This window comes from Phalacrocorax carbo, chromosome 1 (genome assembly GCF_963921805.1).
Source record: "Phalacrocorax carbo chromosome 1, bPhaCar2.1, whole genome shotgun sequence".
In the NCBI taxonomy this organism is placed as follows: domain Eukaryota; kingdom Metazoa; phylum Chordata; class Aves; order Suliformes; family Phalacrocoracidae; genus Phalacrocorax; species Phalacrocorax carbo.
The window spans coordinates 114620321-114645343 of NC_087513.1; the positions used below are offsets into that span (position 1 = coordinate 114620321).

At 38.8% G+C, this 25023-nt stretch overlaps 1 protein-coding gene and 1 long non-coding RNA gene across 3 annotated transcripts in view; one reads left to right on the top strand and one right to left on the bottom strand.

Moving 5' to 3' along the window:
* GRIK1 (glutamate ionotropic receptor kainate type subunit 1) overlaps positions 1-25023 on the bottom strand; it is a 173374-nt gene that overhangs the window by 28090 nt on the left and 120261 nt on the right. Inside the window, exons 8-11 of the mRNA XM_064470479.1 lie at positions 10302-10409; positions 5948-6061; positions 4537-4740; positions 3695-3918 (exon numbers count right to left, since the gene is read on the bottom strand). Of these exons, the coding sequence (XP_064326549.1) occupies positions 3695-3918; positions 4537-4740; positions 5948-6061; positions 10302-10409 (650 nt within the window). The remainder of the gene's footprint in view (positions 1-3694; positions 3919-4536; positions 4741-5947; positions 6062-10301; positions 10410-25023) is intronic.
* Positions 6085-24213, top strand: LOC135316611 (uncharacterized). 2 transcript variants are annotated; one of them, XR_010375871.1, is made up of 6 exons: positions 6085-7103; positions 7612-7745; positions 15818-15992; positions 17485-17651; positions 19290-19369; positions 20247-24213. It is a non-coding gene; the product is annotated as an uncharacterized LOC135316611 (long non-coding RNA). The 2 variants fall into 2 exon arrangements; XR_010375870.1 differs by having other exon boundaries at positions 6086-7103; positions 19290-24213.

The following is a 25023-nucleotide window of genomic DNA, read 5'->3' on the forward strand; positions in this document are numbered from 1 at the left end:
AGCTGATTTTCTTCTTCTGTTTGTATTGCTGTGATGAGCTCTAAGAGGCTGGCTTACAATTCTGCTCTATTTCACTGCCCAGGCCTTCTGTTTTCCTGGCCATTTTCCCCTGGTTTTCTGCTTCTTCAGACATTCAGCAGTAGCTATGCTGAGGTTTCTGGTAACGATGAGATGCTCAAGTCTCATAAGGATCTTTTTATATAGACTCTGTGTGACTTTATTCACCACTGATGGTTACCTCAGCTACATAACTCTACCGTCATTGACATCAACAGTACAACTGATATGGCATTAGCAGTAAAGGGAAACTTTGGCAGAAAATGCCTTGTTCATTCACTTCCAGTGTGCTTAGGAAAAGAGCTGTGTCAGTGTGTAACCCTTCACAGTGACAAAAACTTCAGTGTTTGAGTTTAAAAATTAATACAGCAATGACAGGGCTACATAAGCCTCAAAGCCAAACGAGAAACTATTCAGCTGCTGAAAAGTCTGAAGAAATAACAGGAAGATTATCCCAGTCTATGAAAATGATTTCTAAGTATTGTCTTCCATGAACTGATGTCAAAATACTGTTAACCATTTAATTTACTGTGGCAGTGTTAAGAAGTAGATGCTTCCTGAGGTTCTTAAAACAAATATCTAACCCATATTTGCTGAAACACTTGCCAAATCTTACTGAAATCTTGACATATTTGGAGATGTGAACAGGTCTAGATACAGACTGTATGAATGTCTTATCTTCTGGGCGTAAATTAAAATTTGTAAAGTCTAAAGTAAATTAAGATGACGTGTGAACACAGTTATATGTACTTCAGCCTATATAGTCACAATCTAATTAGGTACTGGTTTTAGGCATCAGTTCAAAAAAAGCATTTATGTCAGAAAAAATTTAAACATTCACAAAATTATATCAACTGTTTTGCTGAATTAGTGTGTTCTTTTCCTCTTTTCCTAAAATAAGTGGCTTATGAGAATGATATGCAAACCTGATATATTTGTTACAAGTCATGTTTTGTGCTGTGTGTTATGTACGTGTGGAGGTCTATACCTCTAATGACATTTAAGCCTTTTAGCTAATTTTAGCCACATCTGACAACCCGGTAGAGGCCTTGGAGGTTATTATGCTCCCGCAAGTGTAGTGAAACATTGCAGTAGTAGCCCCACCAGGAGATAAGCTGCAGGATGAGCTCACAACCTGTTATGTATCAGTTAGGCCATGTGGGAAAGTTCATCTATAAATCCTTCAGCTGCAGGGAAAGCAAACACACACAAACTTCAACTGGCGATCACAATCTACCACATGACACAAATTTGTAGGGAAATCAGGCTTCATTAGTTGTGCTGCTCCTGGAATTACTGCTTTTTTTAGAAAGATTTCAGACAAAATGTAATGTAGTTACACAAGAAGAACCTGTGGATTTACCCAAAGGCTATACTGTGATTTGAAGCAATATTTAACAGCCGGGAAAGAAAAGCAAAGAGGTTTCACAGCTGATGATTTGTGACCACTGTGCATTTCCCTTTGGTTTGCTCCTGGCCACACGTCTGCGTGTAGGCAGCTCTGTGAGCAGACAGAAGACCCTGGTGGTTATTTATTCTTGCAAGCTTGATGCTGTTATTTTAAAAAATAGAAGCACCGAGGATAACTCGGGCTTTGTTTTCGCTTCCGCCTGTTCTGAGGTGGAGAGGACTGTGGGATGTTTTTAGACTTGGCACACAACTGCAGAAAAGTCAATCTGTCACAGTCGAGCAGATTTAATATTAGTCATCAATGAGATCATGGTTTGCGTACAGTAAGAGTTATTATTTATGGTACAGTGAGCCACTGCAAGAGCTTGTGGGAAGTCATGACTAATTGTATACAGTCCCATAGCTGCCAGGGATGGATAAACTCTTTCCTTTACCTTAGGCCAACATTAATAAGCTAACTCATCACCTCTCCTCCTCTAATTCTCTCCTCCTTCTTCACATTCTCAGCAATTTCAAGGAAAAAGCAAATCCCACAAAATTCTCTACTTTGGTACCAGTATAGAAACATGCAAACAAGCAAAGTATTCACACGAGTTGTCGACCTGGAAAAAGGGTTGTTCAGTGGACCATAGGGAAATGTATGTCCGAGGCCAGTCTCTCTTAGCAGAACTGCTCATGTGAATACAGGTTTTGCAGGGCGGTGTCTTTTGATTAAAAGAAAACGGTGAATTGGAGGAGAAGCAGCAAGACCTTAATTTGACCTGGCTCACACAGAAGTGGAAATCAGGCAAAATGTCCTATATTATCAGAATCAATGAATCAGATTACAATTATTTTATGACCACTGAATGAAGTATATGTATATATGCATGCATTGGAATATACACATTATTGCTGACTTCTTAAAGTTAATCCCATCATTTACAATGAAAACTGCAGCATTTCTGTTACTCTTTCTGTGATGTGAATGTGTGGAATTCCAATGATAAATCGATTCAGTTCTTATATTTCATAGTATAAACATTTTCTTGGGCTATTTTCCATATACTTTATTCATGTGAAATATATTGTTTTATATGCAAAATAATACATAACAGAAGTAAGGAAAGGCTTAATTAGGGATCCTCAGTAAAAAGAACAAAACATGAATCTCTGTGAAGCACTAATAAAAATATTTATGTTTTAAATTATAAAAAAGAAAACATGAAAGATAGTATGAGATCAAATAAAGAGAGTTGGAAATGAAATTCCAAGGCCACTATCCGAAGAAAAGGACAATAACTACTCCAGCTTGGAGTCCGGGTTTATTCAGGACTACAGAAAAAAGTATCCATCAAATGACCAATTTCATCTGACAAGTTTCTAAGTTCATTTTCTTTCATGCTTGGTTTACTCTTGTTCAAAGCCCTAGAGCAACTGTCTCCCAGACTGTGGTCCATGGTCTCTGAGGCCACGATAAGTAGCATATATCCAGTATGTAAAACCATATCAGCTGTCTAGAGTTCTTAAGGTAAAGTTCAATGATAGGGTGCTCTGCTGGCCCTCTGGAGATGCAGCTGCGGTCCACTGGTCCACAACTTTGCAGCACACTTGCCTTTGAGAACATTATGAGCTTTGGCCCCATTTGGAAAAGCAGTGTGTGCGTGCATATTTCCTGCTGGCTTTGAATAGGGACATCAGCGGGAGCCTGCCACTGAGAGGCAGGGTGCACCTCAGGGCAGCTCTGGGAGAGAGCCCTGGGTATACATCACCTTGCAGACTGTCCCCTCAGGTTCGTAGTCACGTTATCTTGTATTTTCAAGAGGAAGTTAGCTGAGCTAAATAACATCCTTCAGCAAAAATATGTTCACATCCTCTTTCTTACCTTTTAACCATATTCATTGTTAGTGGAAAAAGAAATGTTTACATGCAAGTAATATAAACTGCCTTTCAACATGTAGTCTGCTGAGGTGTTGTGTACTGACAAAGAAAGGCTGACGCATTTCATTGAATATTTCTCTCCATTCAGCCCTTAAGGAAAGTAAAATCTCATCACATTGCAATATATAAAAGAGAAAGCACTGTCGATGTGAAAATACCAAGAGACCTTCTAGAATGTTTTGTTTTAGGACTGGATAAAACCCTTAGGATAGTGTTATACTACATCTATTTTCCAAAGCCCGTGCAACACCGATGGGAAAGGGAGGTAGTTGATGTGGATGCATCTAAAACTACGTCTTGGACTTACCTTGCAATGACAAAGAGGACACAACTGACTCCAAGGCAGGCTAGGAGGACATACATCCAAATATCAGGAGAAAGAGGGTTTAAAAAGGAGAAAACACCAGGGTTTGTCCCATTGGGCTTCCGGTACAGGATACTGATTCCCAGCGTCATGAAGGGCTTGGAAAAATCAATTACTTTCTCTCTTACATAGGTAATAGTGAGAGGAGCAACGGCCAGATCAGCTTTCTGAAAACACAAGTGGGAAAATACTCATTCTTTTTCATGTTCAGCAAACACACTACTATTCGTTCCATTTTTTCCCCCTAGTATTAAAAACTAAACCAAATTTGACTATAAATCTGAAGTGTGTGACAAAATTTAACATTGCTAGGGTGTTGTTTGGTACGTGATAATCTGTTTCCTCTTTTTGCAGGCAGAGGGATATTTGTGACTTGCATGTGAGTAGGAGAGGTATGACCAGGGACGTGGGGCTCGGTCCTGTGCAATGGGACAGACTGTGAGCAAGGACTGCAGACCATCTGGGCAGGGACTGCATCCACAGATCAGAGGCTGCCACAGGGCAGAACGGAGCTGGAAACTCAGCCTTTGCCATTGGAGTTTGTAGCCGAGGGGTGGGCAGGACCTGTGCTAGCTCAGTGCTCGCCGCCCCACTGCAGAGGGGGTTTCCCCCCAACACCCACGAACTGTTGGTTCAGATGTACTGACATGACTTCCTACAAATGGCAATAAAGACAGATCAGTGCCTCTAAAATGTGAAAACTAAAGAAAACATTTCATTTGGGCTGGCTTCATATAAAATACTATGGGTGAAAGGAGAATAAAGAGAGAAGGATTCAATCTTACATGATCTATGAGTTCTTTGACCATCCCATTCCATTCTCCTTTGTCATTCTGGGCTCCATATTTACCATCAGAAACTAGTTTGACCTCATAGATGAAGCCTAAAATATTTGACAGCTCCTTTAGTAAGTCCAGGCAATAACCCTCAAATCTGTCATTTCCATACAAGGGCTTGTCAGACTTCTTGTACATAACATAGGGATCTTCCTACAGAAAAAGACAGTAGACATGTAGCAATAGAAATGAGATTTCTTTCAGATTATATCAGTTTCTCTAAATTATGTTAATATTTTATAAATGGATTGCAATTAGATGGAAACCAGTAATTTACCATGTCCGTTAAAAGCTGGTTTAGGTGTGTTAACAAATTGACTGACTCAATTAGTGATAAGCATAAAGGCCCTAATTTTCAGTGGAACAGACCATTCATAGCTCCCTGGAGCTTTAATTAAAGTAGTGCTTAGCAGCTCCAAAATCAGACCAAGGATCTGTGCTCTACATTGTCCCACCCTATGGGACAGGAAGGGATACTGAAGGAGGAAGAAGCCTAATAACAGATAAAGAGTCATAATGGGAACCTAAAATTTATATTCTGTGAGAAATAAATCTTTATTGTTTTTTTTAAATCTTCACATGTATAAAATAGCTGTGAGTTGAGCAGGTATTCACACGAGAGAATGGAGAACAGCACAGATTGCAAAGTACCCTGTTGCTTTTGTTTTTAAAGGATTTTGGATAGAGGAAGGTCTGGGCAAGCAAGTTTCTGCAGTTTAATGTGGCAAAAGACCTCTGGCAATAGAAAAGGAGTGTAGAGGGAGCCTTTGAGCTCTTTCCCTCCTCCTGATGAATTAGGCAGAATAATTGAAGAAAGTGGCATTACTGGCCAGGGAGAAAGCACAAGGCAAAACAACTCATGAATACTCTGTTGCATATTTTCCTTTTATCATAGTAGGGACATACCTCAATCTGTCTATCCACTGTTTGCTACTTTCTTTCAGTCCTCTTCATCTCATTTTCAGTAAAAAGGAAGGCTGTATAAGCACTGACTAAAAGCTGAGTATTTGTGTGTGTTAATTCTTCTGGGAAGAAAAGTATGCAGGGTTCATCTCTGAAATATTGAAGTAAGCTAAACAATTTTGGAGGCAGAGGTCCCAAGAGTCTTTCATCGGCAGTGGGGTATTTTTGAATCAATCTTGTGGATAGATGAATGCGTATGTGATTCTGAGTCTAAATCAAAAAAATTGCTTGAAAACAGGCTAGTTTAACAAAACATTGTTTAGGGTGGAGGAAAACAGCTGTGGAGTGCAGGGCAGAGCTGGCAACGGCAGCCGCAGGGAGCCCCGCAACCCACCATCAGCAACGCCTGCATCCGACAGTGCGGCTGGTGGCGTCACCTGTGCCCAGCGAGACTTACCAAAATGGTGGTGACAATTAGCGTCCGGTTAGCCAAGGAATCCGTGATGTTGGTCGATTGGCCCTTGTTGCTGTCCGTCATGTTAAGGCCACTGTATGAGTTCCAAACCCCAATCTGTACAGAAGAGAGCGGGTGAGCGGCTGCCTGGCCACTGCGAGCCGAAACATTTCCCTAAAGACTCACCACCTAGGAAGAGTGCACTGGCTCTAGTCACCACAGAAAGAGACACCAGCAGTACTAAATGCTAGAGGAGGGAAATGGCTGTAGGTCTGAGTAAGGCAGCAACATCAAATGGCTGATTTAAAAAACACAGGGAACGTGTTTCAAAAGCAGGTGGAAATGAATAAGCTGTAAGAGTATGAGGCACGTCAATGCAGTGGTGTATTAGCTAATTTGCTACAAAAGTGGAACATGTTGACTTTGTTTCCTGCTAAAAAATGTCAAATGTCTATTTTTATGATTTTTTTTTTGAAATTTTTATAAATGGTAGAGTTGAAACACATGGCAAGACCTCTCTCTTCCAATAAAACAGATTAAAAGCTTGAATAAATATGTTGAAGCAGATTGATGGATGCACTGGCGTTTTGCTTCTGCTGTACCTTTAGCAGGTTTAGCAAAGATTATTCTGTCATTTCTTGACTACTATATATGACAGAGCTAGCAAGGTGATACCATTTCACCCACTGATCAGTATTTGCTCAGTAAATATAAGTGGCCAAAGGCAAATTCCTTTCAAGCCCCAGAGATAGTGAAGAATTGCAGTATTTAATGCCTAATCCAAAGCCTCAAGGGAAAGATCTTCATTATTTCAGTGAATTTGTATCTACACTTTGCAAGGGCAGAACTTACAATGGTGATTTATTCAGATAAATATTTACTTAACATACATGCTGTCTGAAAATCTCTTCAGGCTTTTTAGCCTTTAGATTTAGGTACACAGCATGGCTGAGGGCTGGTATGAGAAAACTCCAGACAAGGGGCTGGGTCAGGCAGCTTGGTTTGTAGTGGACATTTGTGTAGAGCACCAGACGGATGGCTTAGGGGCCTAACATCGGCCATTCACATCGCCGCACCGCTCTGCCAGCATGTTTCAATTCTATCTGGGAGGGATCTGCTTTCAGATCCCCTCTGCTGGGATTGCCAGTGAAGCTGCCAAGTAAGTCTAAGATACAAGCCGTTGACTTCTTCTCTGTAATGAAGGTCTCTATCTGCCATCAGATGCTCAGTCATTTCAGACCCAGGCTGGACTCTTTTTCTTTTGTTGTTAACTGAGGCAGAGATCATGTTGCCTTTGTAGCAAACCCAGCAGATTAGTTTGTGCCTGCTGAGTGTGGATTTGGGGTAATAACTGTATAATTTCAAACAAACTTTGTGTTTGTGTCCCTGGGTGCCATTGTTTTTGCCTTTCACAAACTTTTTTTCCCAAAGTATGCTTAATGGGGATAGTCACACCATTTTTCTAAATTGTTTTTTCAAGTATTTATCAGTCATCCCCTTTGTTTCTAAAACTAGATCAGGTTGGGAAACTGATCTGGAAAGTAAACATGAAATAAAATGTTGGATTTATGATAGCCTGTGCCAGGAATGTAGTAAATAACCAGTGTCCTTGATTTTGCACCAAGGTGGCTGAGTTAATCAAAAAGCCGCTCTGCTTGTTGTTACAGACTTGACACAGTTTTATCGGCTGGCATCAGGGAAGAAGAGAACAACCATGAAGAACATGGAGCAACACAGTCACAGTGCATACAAAACACACCAGGAGACCACCCTACGTCTGGATAAAAGAATGACACTGCAGGTCAATCTTGATTAGAGCGATGGAGGAGGTCAGAGGGGCACTGGGAGAATGAGGTCAAGGTAGTACATCACTATGGTGAATCTGGGGGATTTATTGCAGTTTAGTGACAAGTTCGAGAGGTGTCATATGTCCTTCTCAGCAAGCCTGTGCTCTGAACCAATTGTAATTTTGTTTAAATCAATTCAGTATAACACAAAATGCCTAGAGTCAAAGGCGAGATTGGTTCAATAACATTTTGCATGTCAGGTAGGATGATCTATTCACCAGTAATGAGGGAAATGGGGGCCTTTGTGCCTTAGCCCGATTCACTGAAGATTAAAACAAGGTTATTAACTATGTGCTTTACAAGAACATGAAAAGAGTGCTATAGGATGTTTTGCACTGGTCTACTCTGGAGCGTTAAAATTCCTCTCAAAACAACACAAACCCAAATTTTTTTAAAACTGTGTGTGTGTGAGGGGTGGAAATAAGGTGGTCTGTGTGAAACACATACAAAATATAATTCTAAGTGTTATAAGAAATGTTTATCTTGTGACTCCAGAACACTTTAAATGTGGTGAATGCAGTTGTTATCGTCTCCTTACAGAATTGTGGCTATGGGTTTACCTCCAGCAGGGAGCAAGGCATAGAGCTGTTCTCTGACTCCCACTTTGGTGCCTTATCCACCAGGCAGAGGTACCTCACGTTAAAGGAGGGATGAGAGTCCTGGGGTAATTTAGATCTTTTATAAACAAGCTTAGTTCCAATTTCCATGTGTTAGTGAATGACAGTATCCATTTAATCATCTATATTATTTTCTGTAAGGAACTAATAACACACTCATCAAAATTTTGAGTCAAAAATGCTCAAACATTGCCTGCCCAGTATGCATTCTGTGGGAGGCAAAAAACTCCCAGGCCTGCACGTTAAAACAGCCCTTTCAGCTGATGCTAATACACATTTGAAAAGGTGCAAGTGTACCACTCATGGTGAATCTCAGGTGAATCAGGAGTGAAAATAGCTGAGCAAAGCAATGTTTTTGCTGCAGCCAGGAGCCTCTACTCTAAGAGAAGAAAAGCACTTCCCGAGAAATAAAATAATAATTTAAAAAAAATTTTTTTGTGAAAAAGCTGAATCCTGCCAAGATATTTTTACTATTTGGAATCACAGACTCTTGACTTGGGATGAAATGTTTTCTACCAGAAAAATTCATACTCTTGGATAGACTGTTGTCTCTAAACTGCAACATGAGAGTCACTATCAAAACCCAAAGGATGAGTCTGAAGACCCAGCCCAAAGGTTTTTTGCATCACTTGTCTGTGTACAAACCTTCTTCCACACTTTATATAAATTATTAGAAACCTCGCCAGCAGCCTTGGTACAGAGAAAAATAAACAGAGTGCTTCATTAAAAATGAAAAGGGAACCAGTCTGTAGAGCTGTGTGGGAGCAATTACATTTAAAGTCTCGATAAACCCATCAGCAATTATCATTCCAAGCCAAGGCAGTGTATACAGAGCAAGGGGCAACATTGCCTCCAGCTGACATGAGCTGGTGGTGTTACCTGTGTTAGGGATTTCTGGACACTCACAGCGGCCACCTCCTAGGCGGCTGTGGAGGGAGCACCGTGGTGCCCACAGGAGCCCAAGTTTGCTGCCTGCAGGTTGGGGTAAGGCCATCCTGCCTCCTTCCGGAGACCCCCCAGGTCCTGTTCGGTCTCCAGCATGGGCCGCAGCTAGCAGCGATGGGGTTTGGATGCCAGCAGCCATGCTGTCCAGTCAGTGTGAAACATGGCCAAAAGCATCCATGGCTTTGGGCTCCTTCCTACGGTCTCTGCAAGTCAGAGAGCCATCCCTGCCTTACACCTCTGCACCTTCAGGAGAATTTGTAAGCAGAAATGTAAGGAAAACAAGATCTTTTGGCTTGCATTTTTTTTTCAGAGGCATGCTTCTCTGAGTGTCCTGAAGGAATGTGCATTTTATTTGTCTTTTGTTTGAATGAAGAACCAGTTTCTGAAATTGTATCAGGCAGAATTTTCTGTTTTCAAACAAAGATGCTACAACTCAGTCCCCTGTAGTCTCACTATTCAGTTCCTTTTATGATAAACAGTTAGGGATGTTAGACAAAAAGAACCCATCTAATCTCAAAAACATGAACAATTTTTAACATGAAGTTCTTGTTGAGGTTATTACTCAAGCACCTCCTTTCCTATTTCCCTCATGTCATATTTATTAAAAGCAGTACATGTAAGATAACTCTAGGTTTTATCTATATATATATGAATTTACTGCCCCAAGTTACAGTGGCAAGAATTGAAGATAATGCGCACTTAAAATTATTATTACCATTCAGAAAATTATTGCCAGTCCCAAATTCCTATCCTATACTTCAAAATGCAAGGTAGATGTTGTAAAATAATAAAACTGTCTTAGTAGCTCTGTTTTAACTTGGACTTAAATAATCTTGAGAATAGTGTTTTTTACCCCAAGCACAGGAGATTCAAGCTGCGGAGAATGGACTTCCCTACAACCCCTGTCAAATTAGCTTTTTGTCATTGTTTTATAAAAGATCTGGTTACCTTTTCTGTTCCTTCCTCCTTGAGACTAATAATGTCCAGATCAAAATCCTTCCGTAAACCGTCTGTTTTATTGAAGGTTATGCGCCCTGTCAGGCCATCCCACCGTGCCTGTGTGAACATAAAAACACACTTCCCTGTAACAATTAGTAGGAACTGCTCTGAAGCCATAACAAATATTGCATTTTAAATTAACCATTACATTGAATCATTTCCAAATAGTTTTTAAACATATGTGACTCTGTTACTTTGATAAAAAACAGTTTCTTCAACTTTTGTGTTATTTGGTTTCTCTTCAATATGTTTCATATTTTACAATCAGGCACAAGTTTGTGATAGTTTGAATATATTGATTTATATACATCTAGTACTGTATGGAAAAAATATACTGGAGAGAAAGAAAAATAAAATATGTATCACAGGTGCCAAAAGACAGGGAAGCTTTGCACTGTGCAAGAATTCACTAAGAAATTAAAAAGGAGCCTGCTTTGTCTAAGCTTTGGGTCTGAACCTTGGCATAAGACAGCCTAAATCCACCAGCCTCCCTGAAGCAATCTTCTTTTGCCCAGCCCAGGACCTTTTAAGTTCTCCATGACTAACGGGTAACAAGTGGCAATCAGTGCTGAATGGGAGTCCCCAGAAGGTCCTTAATAAAGGAAGGTAGCTAATCATCCCAAATCACCAAAGCTTTCTCAACACTTCTGTTGTGCCTTGCCTAGTCTGGTGTGTTACTGCCTCTGCTACTCAGGGCCCAGAAATCCAGATTTTTCCAGGAAGAGATAAATGAAAGAAGCGCTTTTGTCATTCTTGCTTGATTTCTTGGACAGGTTGTGGTTAAATGTCCACCACCAGCATCGGACTCCTAACACCCTGGACTTGGCTGAAATGTTTCACTAATCCCTACTCAATTTGCATTCCCAAGGAAGACACAAGTTCCCAAGTAAAAAATGAGGTTTATTGTTCCTAATATGAGCACTGCTGCTGCCTGTGCTCACAGGTGTTGATGCCATGATGATGATGGCTTTAAAAGCAGGCTTTCAGGAAAAATTCACCCAGTCACAGAGACCTAATAAGAACTTGGTAGTGTAATATACACACAAGTCTTACAAATGTGTTTGAAGTACAGCATACGAGTTGCATATGATCAGTTTTGATCCAGGCAGCATTTTACTGTGCTATCATAATTAAGTGAAATCACATTTTCCTTGTTTTGAACATTAGCATCAGGAGGAAGTTAAAGTGGTGGACTTTGTACATCAGTCTGTATAGCCATGATGATTCCCTGTGCTAGGAAACGCTTCTTCAGTGCAGTAGGATCAATGTCCAGAACTAACTTCTTCCACAATTTAAGTTTTCAGTATATTGTAAGCTTCCCAGCAAGCTTACTTTCTTTTAAACGAGATCTATCTGTCTCTCATATAGCCTCCATTTTATCCCCAAAACTGAAGCTTATCTATAAAAGAAAGTATTTGATGGATTTCAACCTGCAGATGATTTCTATAATCTATTTTTGGGAGCTCCCACATTAGATTAAATTCTTCAAAGATACAAGAAAGGCTGATGATAAATGATGGCATAGTTTCTTCATGTATATCAGCCACAAAATTCTTAAATTATGAGCTTTTCTACTGCGCATTGTTATTTGCTTCATTTAATTTGTTGTAAATGGATGATTTAAGGAAAGCTGCCTTAAAAATCAGCAGATTTACAAAATGGTGTCTCCCCTTCCTGTTAAATCTAAATTCTAGCTCTGAATCTGCAGGATTTAATCTCAGATGCTGGGGTGTTATCACCATGTGTCTCAGACAAATCTGGTGCATCTAGAATTTTGTGGAAGTATAACAGGATTTTGAAGCATGCTGAAGTAAAATTAGAATGGAAAAGCACAAATACAACAAACTTCCTATGAGACTTTCCATCTTAATGATGCAGGGACACACAAAAATCTCAGTTGTAAATAGTGAAACACTTGTGCTTTTGTATGCTGATATAATTCAGATAGCAGGAGGGGATACCTATGAATGCATTTCATTATATAATATCACTTTTCCAGTCTTTATTGTTATTACTCTGACATGACCCGCATCTCTTATTCATAAAGATGGAGCATTTTTAAAAATATGATCTTTAGAGATCAATTCCTCCTCAGAGGGCAATTTGCTTCTGTGAAATGCTCACATTTATTGATTACATATCAGATGCTCAGCTTCTCTGCTTACGTGATATGATCTTGAATAAAGGAACCAATATGTTATTTTTGGAACTGGTATCAGGAGCCTACACCTCCATTCTTGTAAAAAAGATTTATATGAGGAAATGCTAGCTCACTTTTGAAAATAGGCATTGGTGCTTCTACCTTCCCACTAAAAAAAAATGGAAGGAAAAGATGTTACAAGCTGCATAGGTATATGATTAAATTTCAAGGTAGCAGAAAAGTGCATATAAGCCTTTGTCTAACTTAAGTCCTACTTAGGCCATCAGATAATGACCCAAATGTGACTTAAATTATAAACAGGAGTCAAGGAGTATTTCTCAGAAGAGTTAAACTCAAATGTTGGAAGGATTTTTCAGTCCCTAATTGTGAGGCATACACTTCAAATACCATTTGAATTCTAAATTTAAATTCTGATTTGTGTTTTATTTAGTCTAAATAAAAATAAAACGTTTGGGTTTGAGTCCAGTGAGCATAATTTTATTTCTGACTTCAAGACAGTTGTGGTGTCTGTATGTGCAAGCACGTCTAGACAAACAGGTGATGTTTCTTTCCTGACCAGAAACAAAAGTTTTCCTTAAGAAACAAAGGGAGGGATGAGCTTGGAAACTGTGGTCCGTCCCAGGCCTTCCGAAGCCTATGATAAAAATTCCAAGCTTTTAATATGGTTTGAGTCCTAAAGAACAACTTGCTTGCTGCAAGTCAAGAAAGTTAAATGTATCACTGGCACCTCTAGGTGCCTGTCAGGTCAATCAAGGATGCTGTATTAGGCGCCGTGTTCAGGCAAACAGAACAGGCAGCAGTCACACAGTTCTCAAACGCAATTAATGAACAGAAATGAAGCAGAACTTTCTGAATAGTCAGAAACCGCACGACTGTTTAACACAGCAGTGAGATTTCATGCTTTTATACGCAAGATTTATAGCAATGTTAATGTTTCTAGTGACACTCCATGTTAAATGTTACAGGATATAATAAAAGTTGAATTGGAACCTAATCATGTAATTCATCAAAAGAAATTGCTTTTTTGCACTCCATCCTTGCTTTAATATTAGAGGAACTAAGGGCACAATTTGAAACTCTTAGGGAGAGAATGTATTTTCAATTTTGTTTGTATAATTTTGAGTGGAGCTTGCAGCTTAATTAAAGAAATGTGATTTTTCAGTGGCTTCTGTTTGTAACGTCCTTTGCTTGTCTTAGATCTCATTTATGCAAGGTTGCAGACTGCCTCTGACAACAGAACAGTGAGGAAATACTGTTCTTTCAGGAGTTCAGTTTGTAGCTGTAGGGCAATGCAGTGTTTGTCTGAGGTTCAAAATAAGGTCTCACATTCTTCAATACTCTGTTTTATCAGAAAATTTTATTCCTATCTCTAAGTTGTAAACATTTAGTGACTTTCTCCCGCTTTTTAAACAAAATGGGGAATTAACCCAATATGTTGGTTTCAGCTGGTAATTGAGAAACAAAACATACAGGACCAGCAGCTACTCAGACCCTTTCTTACTAAGCATTGAAAAGGTGGTAGACAGAGCAGATTGCTGGTAAGTCTTCAGTCATTTCTGAAGGCTGTCAGGTACCTGACCTGGCAAAAATATCCAAAGAAACCTAATTAAAACTGTGAAACTTTCTATTTTTACTACTTTAAAAAAATCAAGATTGCGGGTAAACTACAAACTGAAATCTGGGGTTAACTATTCAAATTACAATATTGGTTTCCATATTGTAATTGATTGAATTGATGGAAAAATTGTAACAGCTGGAAAATGAAGCTGACTCAGCTTCTAAGAGCAAACACTCCAGAAGCTTGCTATCAAGTCATACTATGATCATATGGTCTTTATATCAATTTCCACTTCTTCATCTTGAATCAATTACTAGACCAGCCTTAGTTTCAGCCAAAGCCAATCCACAGTTCAATCACAGAATCAATTAGTTCAGCTGCTGCCAGACTTACTAAGGTAAAATGACAGGTATATTTCATATACTGTTTTTGTCTCTACTAGACCTCACTTATATTTCCAGATTTGTATTAGCAAGATATAATTAGACCAGAAAATCATAATGCACAGTGTATATAATGCATATTCAGCTTTATGGTATAGCTTCAATGGGATATAGCCAATTTTGTCGATACTGTATTGCACTACTGCACACGAATGTGTCAATCTTTCTCAGACAAACCGATTGTGTTTTTATGATGTACTTGTTTTTCCTTATTCAGTATAAGTTTATCCAAATATTTTAGTTAACTGTTTATCTGCCTATGGCATATTTTCTCTTTCTGAGTCCAATGTTGCAGTGATAAGTACTGGAGAGTTGTGTTTCAGGTTAGAAAAATTTAAATTTTTCAGGCCCTTTTTTAAAGTGTTCAAAGTCCCCTGGCAATAGAAAAATGCAAAGGTCTAATCTTATTTCAACTTTTTAAACTATTATGTTTAACAACGTTTCAAAATGTCAGATGTTTCCGCTCTTCTATTAATATCCCATTTATTCCAATAACCTGTGAAATAAAACAGTTATTCTGAACCTGTTCTTTAGACCTCCACTTGTAATTAATCAGGTGATCTCTCTAGAGTTCCAAACTCAAGTTTTAATCTTTTATTGTTCCCTCTGTTAAAAAAAAATAATCCCCCCATTTTGAATGTATGTCCAGAGCTAATGTTAGAAGAAAACATCTGAGACACAAATATGCACCCCCAAATGCAAATAGAACTGTGACTATATCACTTACACAACATGTACACATTGAATCTGCTTTCAGTGGTAGAAGGAGAAAGTCTTATAACTCTTAACAAATTTTTAAAACATATAGCCAAAAGGAGTTGATAAAACTTCTGAGTGAAAAGCCAAGAAGAAAATCTATTGTAGCACAGTATTGTGGCAGAAAATGAACTGTTCTGTTGTTCAACTCCAAAACCCTGCACAATACCCTGAGTTTGTGCAAGATATTCAGACACTTTGCATCTGCCACCGAAGCCTGAATTAGTTTAATATGAAAATATCATAAACTGAGGATAACATCTTATGTGAAGACTATTCTTGGATATAAATGAATGCTAAATGACAGACATCTTCATTCAAAAGCCTTAAAAATGCATCTGGGCACACAAAAAAAACCCTACTGCAATTAACTTAAGAAATTCCAAAGTAGACAATGGGCCATATTTAGTTATTTATTTTCTAAAATAGTCTCTGTATTTTTTATCTCTCCCTCTCTTTTTATTTTCTTTCCCTTGCTGTTTATGTGCAATTTGAACATTTTGAAACCTTGTCCTAAAGACATGCAATCAGCAGAGTTTTTCTACAGATTTAATGGGATCTTGGAAGAGAAACTGGTTAGCTGGACTCTTCAGTATGAGAGAGGTACATTCAGAAGCTAGAGTGAAGTCTAACAGAATATAAGAATATTTTTCCTGTCTACTCAGTTTTGTTGATGGGATTAGCTCGACCTTTGGTAGGTTGCTTTCCCAAGCATGTTAAAGGTAAGTGATTAGATTGATTTTTTTTTTCTTTTTAATAATGGATTTATAGGCCAAGTCTATTTGATTTTTAATTCTTGGCATTATAATCTGTTTATTTATTACCAGAAGTTACTAGGCAAAACTGAACATCAGTTATTGATTTAATATACATTTCTAATTAACCACAGTTGTGAAATAAAAGGTATTAACTTACACCACCATCATGCCATTGTATTTCTTTTTTGAATGATGAATGAAACAATAGAAAAAATACTGGCAATCATCTGACCTGGAACTCAGGAAGCATTAGTCTTCAACTCCCCAGATTACATTTACTCATTTACCATTGCACAGTGGCAGAGACGTGCTGACCTTATAGTTTTTCTGGACCTACATATTCTCTAAAATGAATGTATTATACTAACCAAAATGGCAATGACCAAGGAAAAGTTTACTTTAATTTTTCTTTGGCTTTGTTTCTCTTTGGAAGAGAAAGCTCCCACTTTATTAGAATTGCAGAGACAGTTGATAGATTTAAATGACATTGATATTGCTTCTAGTTACAGTGGAAATCATAAAGTGCTCTGAGCCACACATCAACTTAAGCTCTTACAATTAATCCTCTTATTAAAAGAGATCCTTAAGGATTATGGAATATAGTGAGCTAGTGTATAACTTTTCCATTATCCTGGTCCAAATTTAGCATAACAGATGTAATAAAAACAATTTCAGCATTCATCATTGCAGGATTTTATCTATCCCACTGAAAACCTTGACACTTCATAGTCTCTTTACTCAGAAGAGGTCCATGACTGGTGGGCTTTTACTAAGCAGCACTGGAATGGAAAAGAAGAGCTGCAGGGGAGGCTTGTCCTGAGGAATGGGTTTGGGCAGCTGTTATAAGACTGAGCACACCCCTGGCTTGAAACAAGAGAGTGAAATAGTGGGTAAATAGAGAAGGTGGATATCTTAGGAAAGTCACAGGCTGTTCTGTGAGCTGTTCAAGAGCACTCATTTCCAGAGCAGTGGCTGAGCTTAATGACATTCAGGGGTAGTCATATGAAAGGTTTTTGGTGTGACAAATTTGTTAAATGAGCTCTGAATACTTGAGGATGACGGGTTAGGTGGATTCATTTCAGAGCATATGTTTGAAAAGCCTTTGAGTTCCTTTAAGCTTTCACCTACCAGACTGCTTTGCATCAATACCAGAGATGAGGGAGTGGGCGTGAAGAATCTGAAGGGAAGGTCAAACTTTGCCAGTTATTCTTCCTAGTGAGAGCAGAGTCTATCTTACCATGCGCGAACATGACTGTCACTGAAGTGCCTGAGTGGGACTACTGTTGACTATGAACATGGAAACCATAACTTTCCACTACTGTGTTAATGGGGATTGGGACCCCACTGTAAAAGATACCATTTGTATAGGCAAGACAGTACGTAGAGAAATCCTGTTCTACACAGTGAATGGACGAAATACGCTAACTAGACAAAAGCTCTCATCCATCTTTTACAGAAGGGAATCACAGCGTTTCCAGCTACACGACTTCTTCACCTAGATTTTAGGTCCTGCTGCTTTTGTTTGAGAGTGATGTGGTAGCTACAAGCATGGATGGTGAACATCCTGATCATGTCAGCATGTTGGAAGTGGCTAGCAAGCAATAACCAGTTTTGCCTTACCAGGTAACCACGACACAGGTTTTGGAGCTGTCCTGAAGTAATTTTCTCATGGTTGCATAGAGTCCATGGCAGAGCCAGGAGCCAAAGCCAAAGCTCTGGCATTCGCACCCATCATCTTGAGTTGGAAATGTCCTCCCCAACTGAGCTGCTGTCCTATTACAGTGACATTGACCCACTGAACAACAGGGATGACAAGGAGCCTGTGGGGACCTCGTGATACAAAGTACTGTGTCATTTCCACCTAAGATAGTGGGACCCAAGTGCTGGCAAATGTGTGAGTGGGAGGATGTGTGGTTGAGGAACAGGTTGTTTCAATGAGAATACAATGCTCCAAAACCTAAATCATCCACATTTAACAACTACCTTGTAAGCTCTTTGGAACAAAGACTGTGCACAATGAGTGGCTCAATGGAGTTGTGACTAGGGCTCCTGAGAGCTTTTCCAGTACAAATAAGTATAATCCAGTTTAGGCCATGCACTAACACTTAAATTGAAATAGCAGCGTAGAGTAAATGATGGGCACTTTTAGTAGGCCAAGACGTATAAAATATGTTCTGAAAAAAGGTTTTGTGTAGCAAATATAAAAATATCCTCCATATATTCAGAAAAAATCACTTTACAGTAATTCTTACTTATTGTTTTATAAACAAATCTACATTCCAGGTAATATTTAAGAAAGTAAAAAGAGAATGGAAGAAAATATATATAATCTTTTTGTCAGATTTCTTGTTATGATTTTAGATATCACAGTATCAGAACTTTGCAGATTTTTTTTATCAGTTCAATATGTATTTATTCTCAGCATGCAACTTCTATGACCATCATTTTGCAATCTGTGCATAGCTCATTCCATAAATTAAGTGATTTTCCAGTCAAAATTTTATTGCAGAATAGGAATCCCTGTTGGCATTAACCTCAGCCATACATTATCTTCTTGGAAAGCTGACTTTTCTTTCCTAATAAATCGTCATGGGATGCAAGTCTAGCAGCTGTTTTGTTTGCATTTTTAGTTAGGTGTTTTCAGTTCAAAGTAACAGTCAGTAATAGGCTCACAGAATCCCAGAATCACAGAATCCCAGGTTGGAAGGGACCTCAGGGATCATCTAGTCCAACCTTCCTAGGAAGAGCACAGTCTAGACAAGATGGCCCAGCACCCTGTCCAGCCGAATCTTGAAGGTGTCCAACGTGGCCGAGTCACCCACTTCCTTGGGGAGATCATTCCAATGGGTGACTGCCCTCACTGTGAAAAATTTCCCTCTTGTGTCAGTCAGAATCTCCCCAAGAGCAACTTGTGTCCATTCCCCCTTGTCCTCTCCATGTGACTCCTTGTAAAAAGGGAGTCTCCGTCTCCTTTGTAGCTACCCCTTAAGTACTGGTACTTAAGGCTCATATCAGAAATCTGTCCATTACTCAATGGACAAGAAGTAAGGTTTTAAAAAGTAAAGCAAATAAAAATGTTTGTATTAATGAGAGTGGATCAAACCCTCATATAAAATTATCTGGTGAGAGAATCCTAGCAAAGTAAATAATTGCTTTTCTTTGAATTAACTAAATATGGCAGCATCAGAGCCCAGAGAATAACTGCAGCAGAAGAGATACTATCATATGTTTCAGAACTGAAATATTGTCATCTTTCCCCAGTGATGTGTATAGAGATTTCTGTGCAGCAGGAAGATTGGGTGACTGACACACAGATCCTCCCTCAGACTGCAGGGGAGATGGTGAGTTCTGGGGTCTTCTGACATCCAGAGTCTTGTACTGCTCACTTCTTTTTTTGTTCAATTCTGTAGATTTTTAGTCCCATGAAAATACTCTTACATGTTGACTTTGGTGGTAATAAAAGTCCATGAAACGAAAGAAATGTTCTGTTCTCTTACAAGTTGTTTTGTACTCCTTTTTTTTTTGGAGTTGCTGCCAATTAACAAAAAAATAATTGAGAAATATCTCCCCAGATGGATTGTTTTCCCTTCCATGTTATGTTAAATTCGTACTTTTCCTATAATGAAACATCTTCAGTTCCTTCTTTTTCCAATGATGTTCTATGTTTGTTTTAGATTTAGTTATTATCAAGAATCCCCTGAAAATTACATCCTGTGATTTGTTACCAGTTAATCAAGACTTAGTGCTTTCCTGTCCCTTTCTCAAAATATTAGCTCATCAAATTCGGACAAAATCAGTTTGGATGTGGTCGTGCCATCAGCAACTCATTAGTCTGTCTTCTGTCCCCTGCACCAGAGCTTCCCAGGAAATCTAGCAGTCCTGAGGATGGTTGCTTGCTTCCTCCATGCCAAAAGAAGAACAAACTTGCAGGATCCCACCTGCACCGGTTGATCAGAATGAGAGAGTAGGAACTTACTATCCATCTAAAGTGTTGGATAAATGTCAAAGAGTTCAGAGATTTAAAGGATATAAACTTTTAAACATTTATGTGCTGAAAAAAACCCCAATATCTGAGAGCTGGAAAACAGCACTAAAAATGTGAGAAAACATAGGAATCTACTACTTTCTTATTGTAGATCAACCAGCTCTAGAATAACCATGTATATAACAGATACCTCAGGACAGACAGGAGTTTTTAAATCATTTGTACACTCTCAGCACAGGTGAGGAAGACATGCAGCTGGTTTTGGAGGCAACTGTGGGCTAGCAAGTGACTAATGCACTGAATCATCTTCACTCAGAATCATTACGAATCAGTTGAGCCAGAGTTAACAGTTCTGGTAGTCCCTGTACAACCAAGTCCACCCATCTTGTTGCTTTCTATGGTCATTAGTCTACATGAAGAAGTGGTTCAGCTCAGAGGATTGTCAAGACTTTTTCCCCAAGGTGCACGTCTTCCCAGGTCTTTTTGTGGACTGGAAATTATAGCTCCTCCCTGTTTTCCAGTCTTTCTAATTATGCTGATGGAGACTACAGAGCAAGGCTATCATTTGCTTAAATGCCTTCAGTTTGGAAGAAAAGATTCCAGAGTTACATTCTTCTGTATGTAGGATAATGGGTTTTTTCTCTTCTTTTTTTGTAAAGAAGAAGCATGAAAAAAAATTTATAGCCAATGTAACCAGAACACAGAGTACCACGCTCTGCATTATCGTCATGGTTTCAAAAAGCAGGAAAAATAACAACCTAAGGTAGTAAAGATAAAGATGGCCTTGTTGCATAATTTCGTTTCTTGATGCTGAGTCAGTTGCTGTCCTCTTGTACAGGGAAGGACTGGATACGTCTTTTCTTTTTTTTTTAATTAATTTTATTCTTGAAGCAGAATGTCATCCACAGACCACAGTGCTAGATGCTTTGAAAACTATAGAATGTGTTCAACATTTACAGTACTCTTCCTGTACACAAATAAGCTAAATCAAGGTATCATTTTATGTCTTTAACAGTGGAAAATAGTGTGATAATTTAAGCAAGATTCTTCCAGAACTTAATTTTACTAATCCGTGTCTTTGTTGCAGGCTGGAGACGTTCCATGAGGCATACCACTTATTACTTGTAGAAATAAGAATCACGTAGCAGAGGGCTGGAAAACCCTTTATAAATTCTAAGGAAAGAGTTGCTTGAGGTTGAAGGCATTTAAATGAGGCTGGCTTTACAGTCTAACTAACTGGGACGTCTTCACTCAGAAGAATTATTACAAATAAGTTGAGACAGAGGCTTGAAAGTTTTACAGATGTGGTAGTGCCTGAGTGACCAAGTCCAATTATCTTGTTGTTTTCTGTGGTCATTACATTAGCCTACACAAATAATTTGTTCAGCTCAGAGGATTCTTGAGTGTTTTTAATGTCATACCATGAAAGGAAGGCTGTATTCAATTACCTGATACAGAATCTAGATGGATTGCTTTCACTCCTAGTCTCTACTAACTAGACGTGCTTGAAATGTATCTTGTCAAAAACACCACATAAACTGAAATGTGGGTGTAAATGTTACAGATTTCTTTTATCTTTGAGATTTTTGTGTGTGGTTCTGTTTGAGGGGATTTAATAAAGTCACTCAGGATGAAGTCTACTTCTCTATCTTCTGAAATACTTCTTTATGGAGTTGTTCCTTTAATTGTCACTAGATATGAGTGGGGGGAGCTCACATTGGTTTAGATGATAACTGAATAACAGACAATCATTATTTTGGGGGCTTATCTCACGCTTTAAAGGGGACATGGCCAGGGATTTTGATCATTCAGTTATAAACACCTGTTTCATGTTTACACACATTCTCCTTTTAGGAAAGGAGGAATCATCCTTTCTCTCCCTATTCCCTCTCTGAACAGAGACAATGACCTCCTTTTCTTTACTGGGCATCGGTAAGATATACTCCCTGAAAATGCTTCCATAAGGGCTAAAAGATTAAAATATCATTTAGATATGAATTATATTAGGTCACTGAGAAACAAAAGCTTCTGACAAGGATTTACTTTTCATTAAAAAGATCTTAATGAGCTATTGTAGAAGAGTCTTGATTCCAGACAGTGTATTTTATGTAATATCCTCCTTTGTGGGAACTAACTGACGACCTTTCTGACCTCAAAGCTACCCTCAGGGCTGGGGCCTTTGGTCAGGCTTGATTTTCTCTGCAAATTTCCAAATGCTTTCTATAATCAGCATTAGCTCATGAGGTCTTTAGAGCATAGATTATTCTTTTTGTTGCTGTAATTGATTATTCTGAAACTTCAGAAAATTTTGCTAGTGCTTTTCTCCTATAGTCTGTCTGGTAGCACTTCAGTTCTTGGTCATTAAGAAAAATAGACAGTGGATCTGCTACTGCTGTTACCTGGTGCACTTGCCTGAAGTCCTAAGGTTGAGAGAGGAGTATTCTCACATTACACTAGCCATCTTTTGTTTTCATGTACTCTGAAAATTCAGAAACCTACTCCAATCCAATGCACATGCATTTGGATCAGCATTAATCAAAAGGATTACTAAGATGTCCACTTTCCAGTTGCTTTCAGGAAGAAGCTAGCTCGTGTGTACCTGAGGGCCAGATATGACCTGAACCTTAGTCCCAAGAGGACAGTGACAAGCTGAAAGAAATTAATTTGCCAACAACAGAGTGAAGAGAGAAACAGCCTATGAGCTGCTATGCAAGTCAGAGGCTTTCCACCTTAACCTCTACTAATGTTGGGGCAGGTTCTGAGGTCCTTTCTATTACCACCAGCCTGGTATTTTATAGCATTGGCCCACAACGCAAATGGGAGAACTGCAGTTCTTATCACCACTAAAATAAAATGCAGAAACCCACCACAGACGAACTGAAGTACTTGCTAAGCTCTAACACCTGCATTTCAGGTAACCTCTTTGTCTGAAAGTTGTTTGTTTAGACTGCATTACAGAATATTTGTCTTCAGACCAGTCTGTAAAATGCCTTCACAGACTGTCAGTACCATGTCACAAAATAGTAAAAATAAAATGCATTTATGTGGGCCCAAACTACCATTCTGCCTGCTTGAATTTTTTTCTTTTTAATCTATTAACTTCCTAACTGATAATAAAAGTTCATCTATCATTGTTGAGCAAACCAGATCCTAACATGAACTAGGGTGGTCCAAATGTATTTGTTATTTAGTTTCCGACACCTGTTACAGTCTTTACAGGAAATGTAATACAGTCTTATTAAACCTTATTCTCTACTTTCAACAACCATCTTTTCTGGCTACAACAGAAACAGGAAGATAAGACTTATGGAGTATTTAAATCGGTGTTTTACTGACCATGAAAGACACTATCTGCAAAATGATCAGTAATTAGCTTACGTATCTTACTCTAGGCAAGAGAAGCTAGCTGGACATGATAAATGTGAACTATATAACTGTTTAAGCTTTGAATTGGATCTACTGAGATACGTCTGGTACTCTTGGTCAGAATACTTCTTCTGGCTTAGGATTCAGGACCCTTGTGGTATACACTTAGCATCACCCAAAGTAAGGTCACCACTGTAGAGTTATGCAGGTGTGTTCACTGATATAAAGCCTTCTGCTAACTTTCAATTTTATTATAAATATTCTTAAAATGCACCAGAAATTGTATGAATAGCAATGCTACTTCGTTTAGTTTGAGGTTGAGAAGTAGGAGAGCAAAGGTTCCCACTTAGCTCAAATCAGAGGGAGAGAGAAGTTCATCTCTCTACAGACATTTCTGAGACAATATTCTGACTTTCACTGTTCCTGCTACAGTCTTTCCACATCCTCCCCAGTGGGGAATCTGGATGCAGCATGGCTGACATCAGTGTGAGAGAAATGATCTTTACCACTGCTGCTCCCCTGACTCCTCTGGCTGTTCCCATGACTGTTGCAGTGAGGAAAGTACCCCAGGGATTTCTTAATTCTCAAGTCAGGTCCCTGAGTACTGGGGTAACTCTTGTCTTTTCTTCATACTTTCAAAGAAATAAGCTTACAAGGAAACCTTAAAATTCATAGAACACCCTGTGTGGAGAGTACTGTTTCAGTAACTTTCAGTGCTTTCTGTGTAGGTGAATCACCATGTCATGTATTGCCTGTGGCAATTCTAAAAAATTTACTTGGAAATGTTTGGAGAAGGTGATGACAGCTCTTCTGCATGTTCTGTAGCCACCACATGTCTTGTCTTTCAGTTTGCTCCTACTATATTTCTGGATTCAGGTGTATGCTCTGACGTGCTGCCACCACTTACCTTGTACCTCAGCCTACAAGTCCTGTTTCACCAACAGAAGTGCTAAAGAATGCAGCTTTGATAGGAATCGTGCTGCCATGAACAAGAGCTGGGGGAAAAGATTAATTATATATAGGGCACTCTGCATAATTTTCAGTTTTCATTTCCACACTCTTCCCTAAAGGAAAAGTTTCCATTTGAAATTCATAGTAAAAACTGAATTTTTGGAAGAGTGAAGGCATTTCGGCTAAAATGTGTATTTTTTAGAACATCTGTGGATCAAGCTAGCTCAGTGTTGGATTCTTATGAGATAGTTCATGACTTCATGAAGCAATTTACTTCCTTAGAAACACTGGATGCCATATTTTCTGGCTATTGACTACTGATCAAACAATCTGCAAAACAATTGGAATTAAGTAGTGAAACAAAGAGCTGCAGGCTCACTTTTCTTTCATTATCTAGAATCTCTTTTGTTAGTTATCTCATATTTTTAGAAATTATAAACATCAATAATAAACATTAACCGAGCCAAAAAACTGGGAAGTCTTATGGTGTGTTAGTCTGAGATTTTATTACACCTAGGGTTTAGCAGTTTCTTTTTTTGAAAGACCAGATAAAGTCTCCACCAGAATGCAAGCCACAGCCTTGTGTCTGTAAATCAATGTTTCTGTGCTAGGAAGGTAAGGAAGAATTGGATATCCAAGCCCCAGAAACCAGAGCATAGCATATGACAAAGAGCAGGGAGCAACAACACAAGC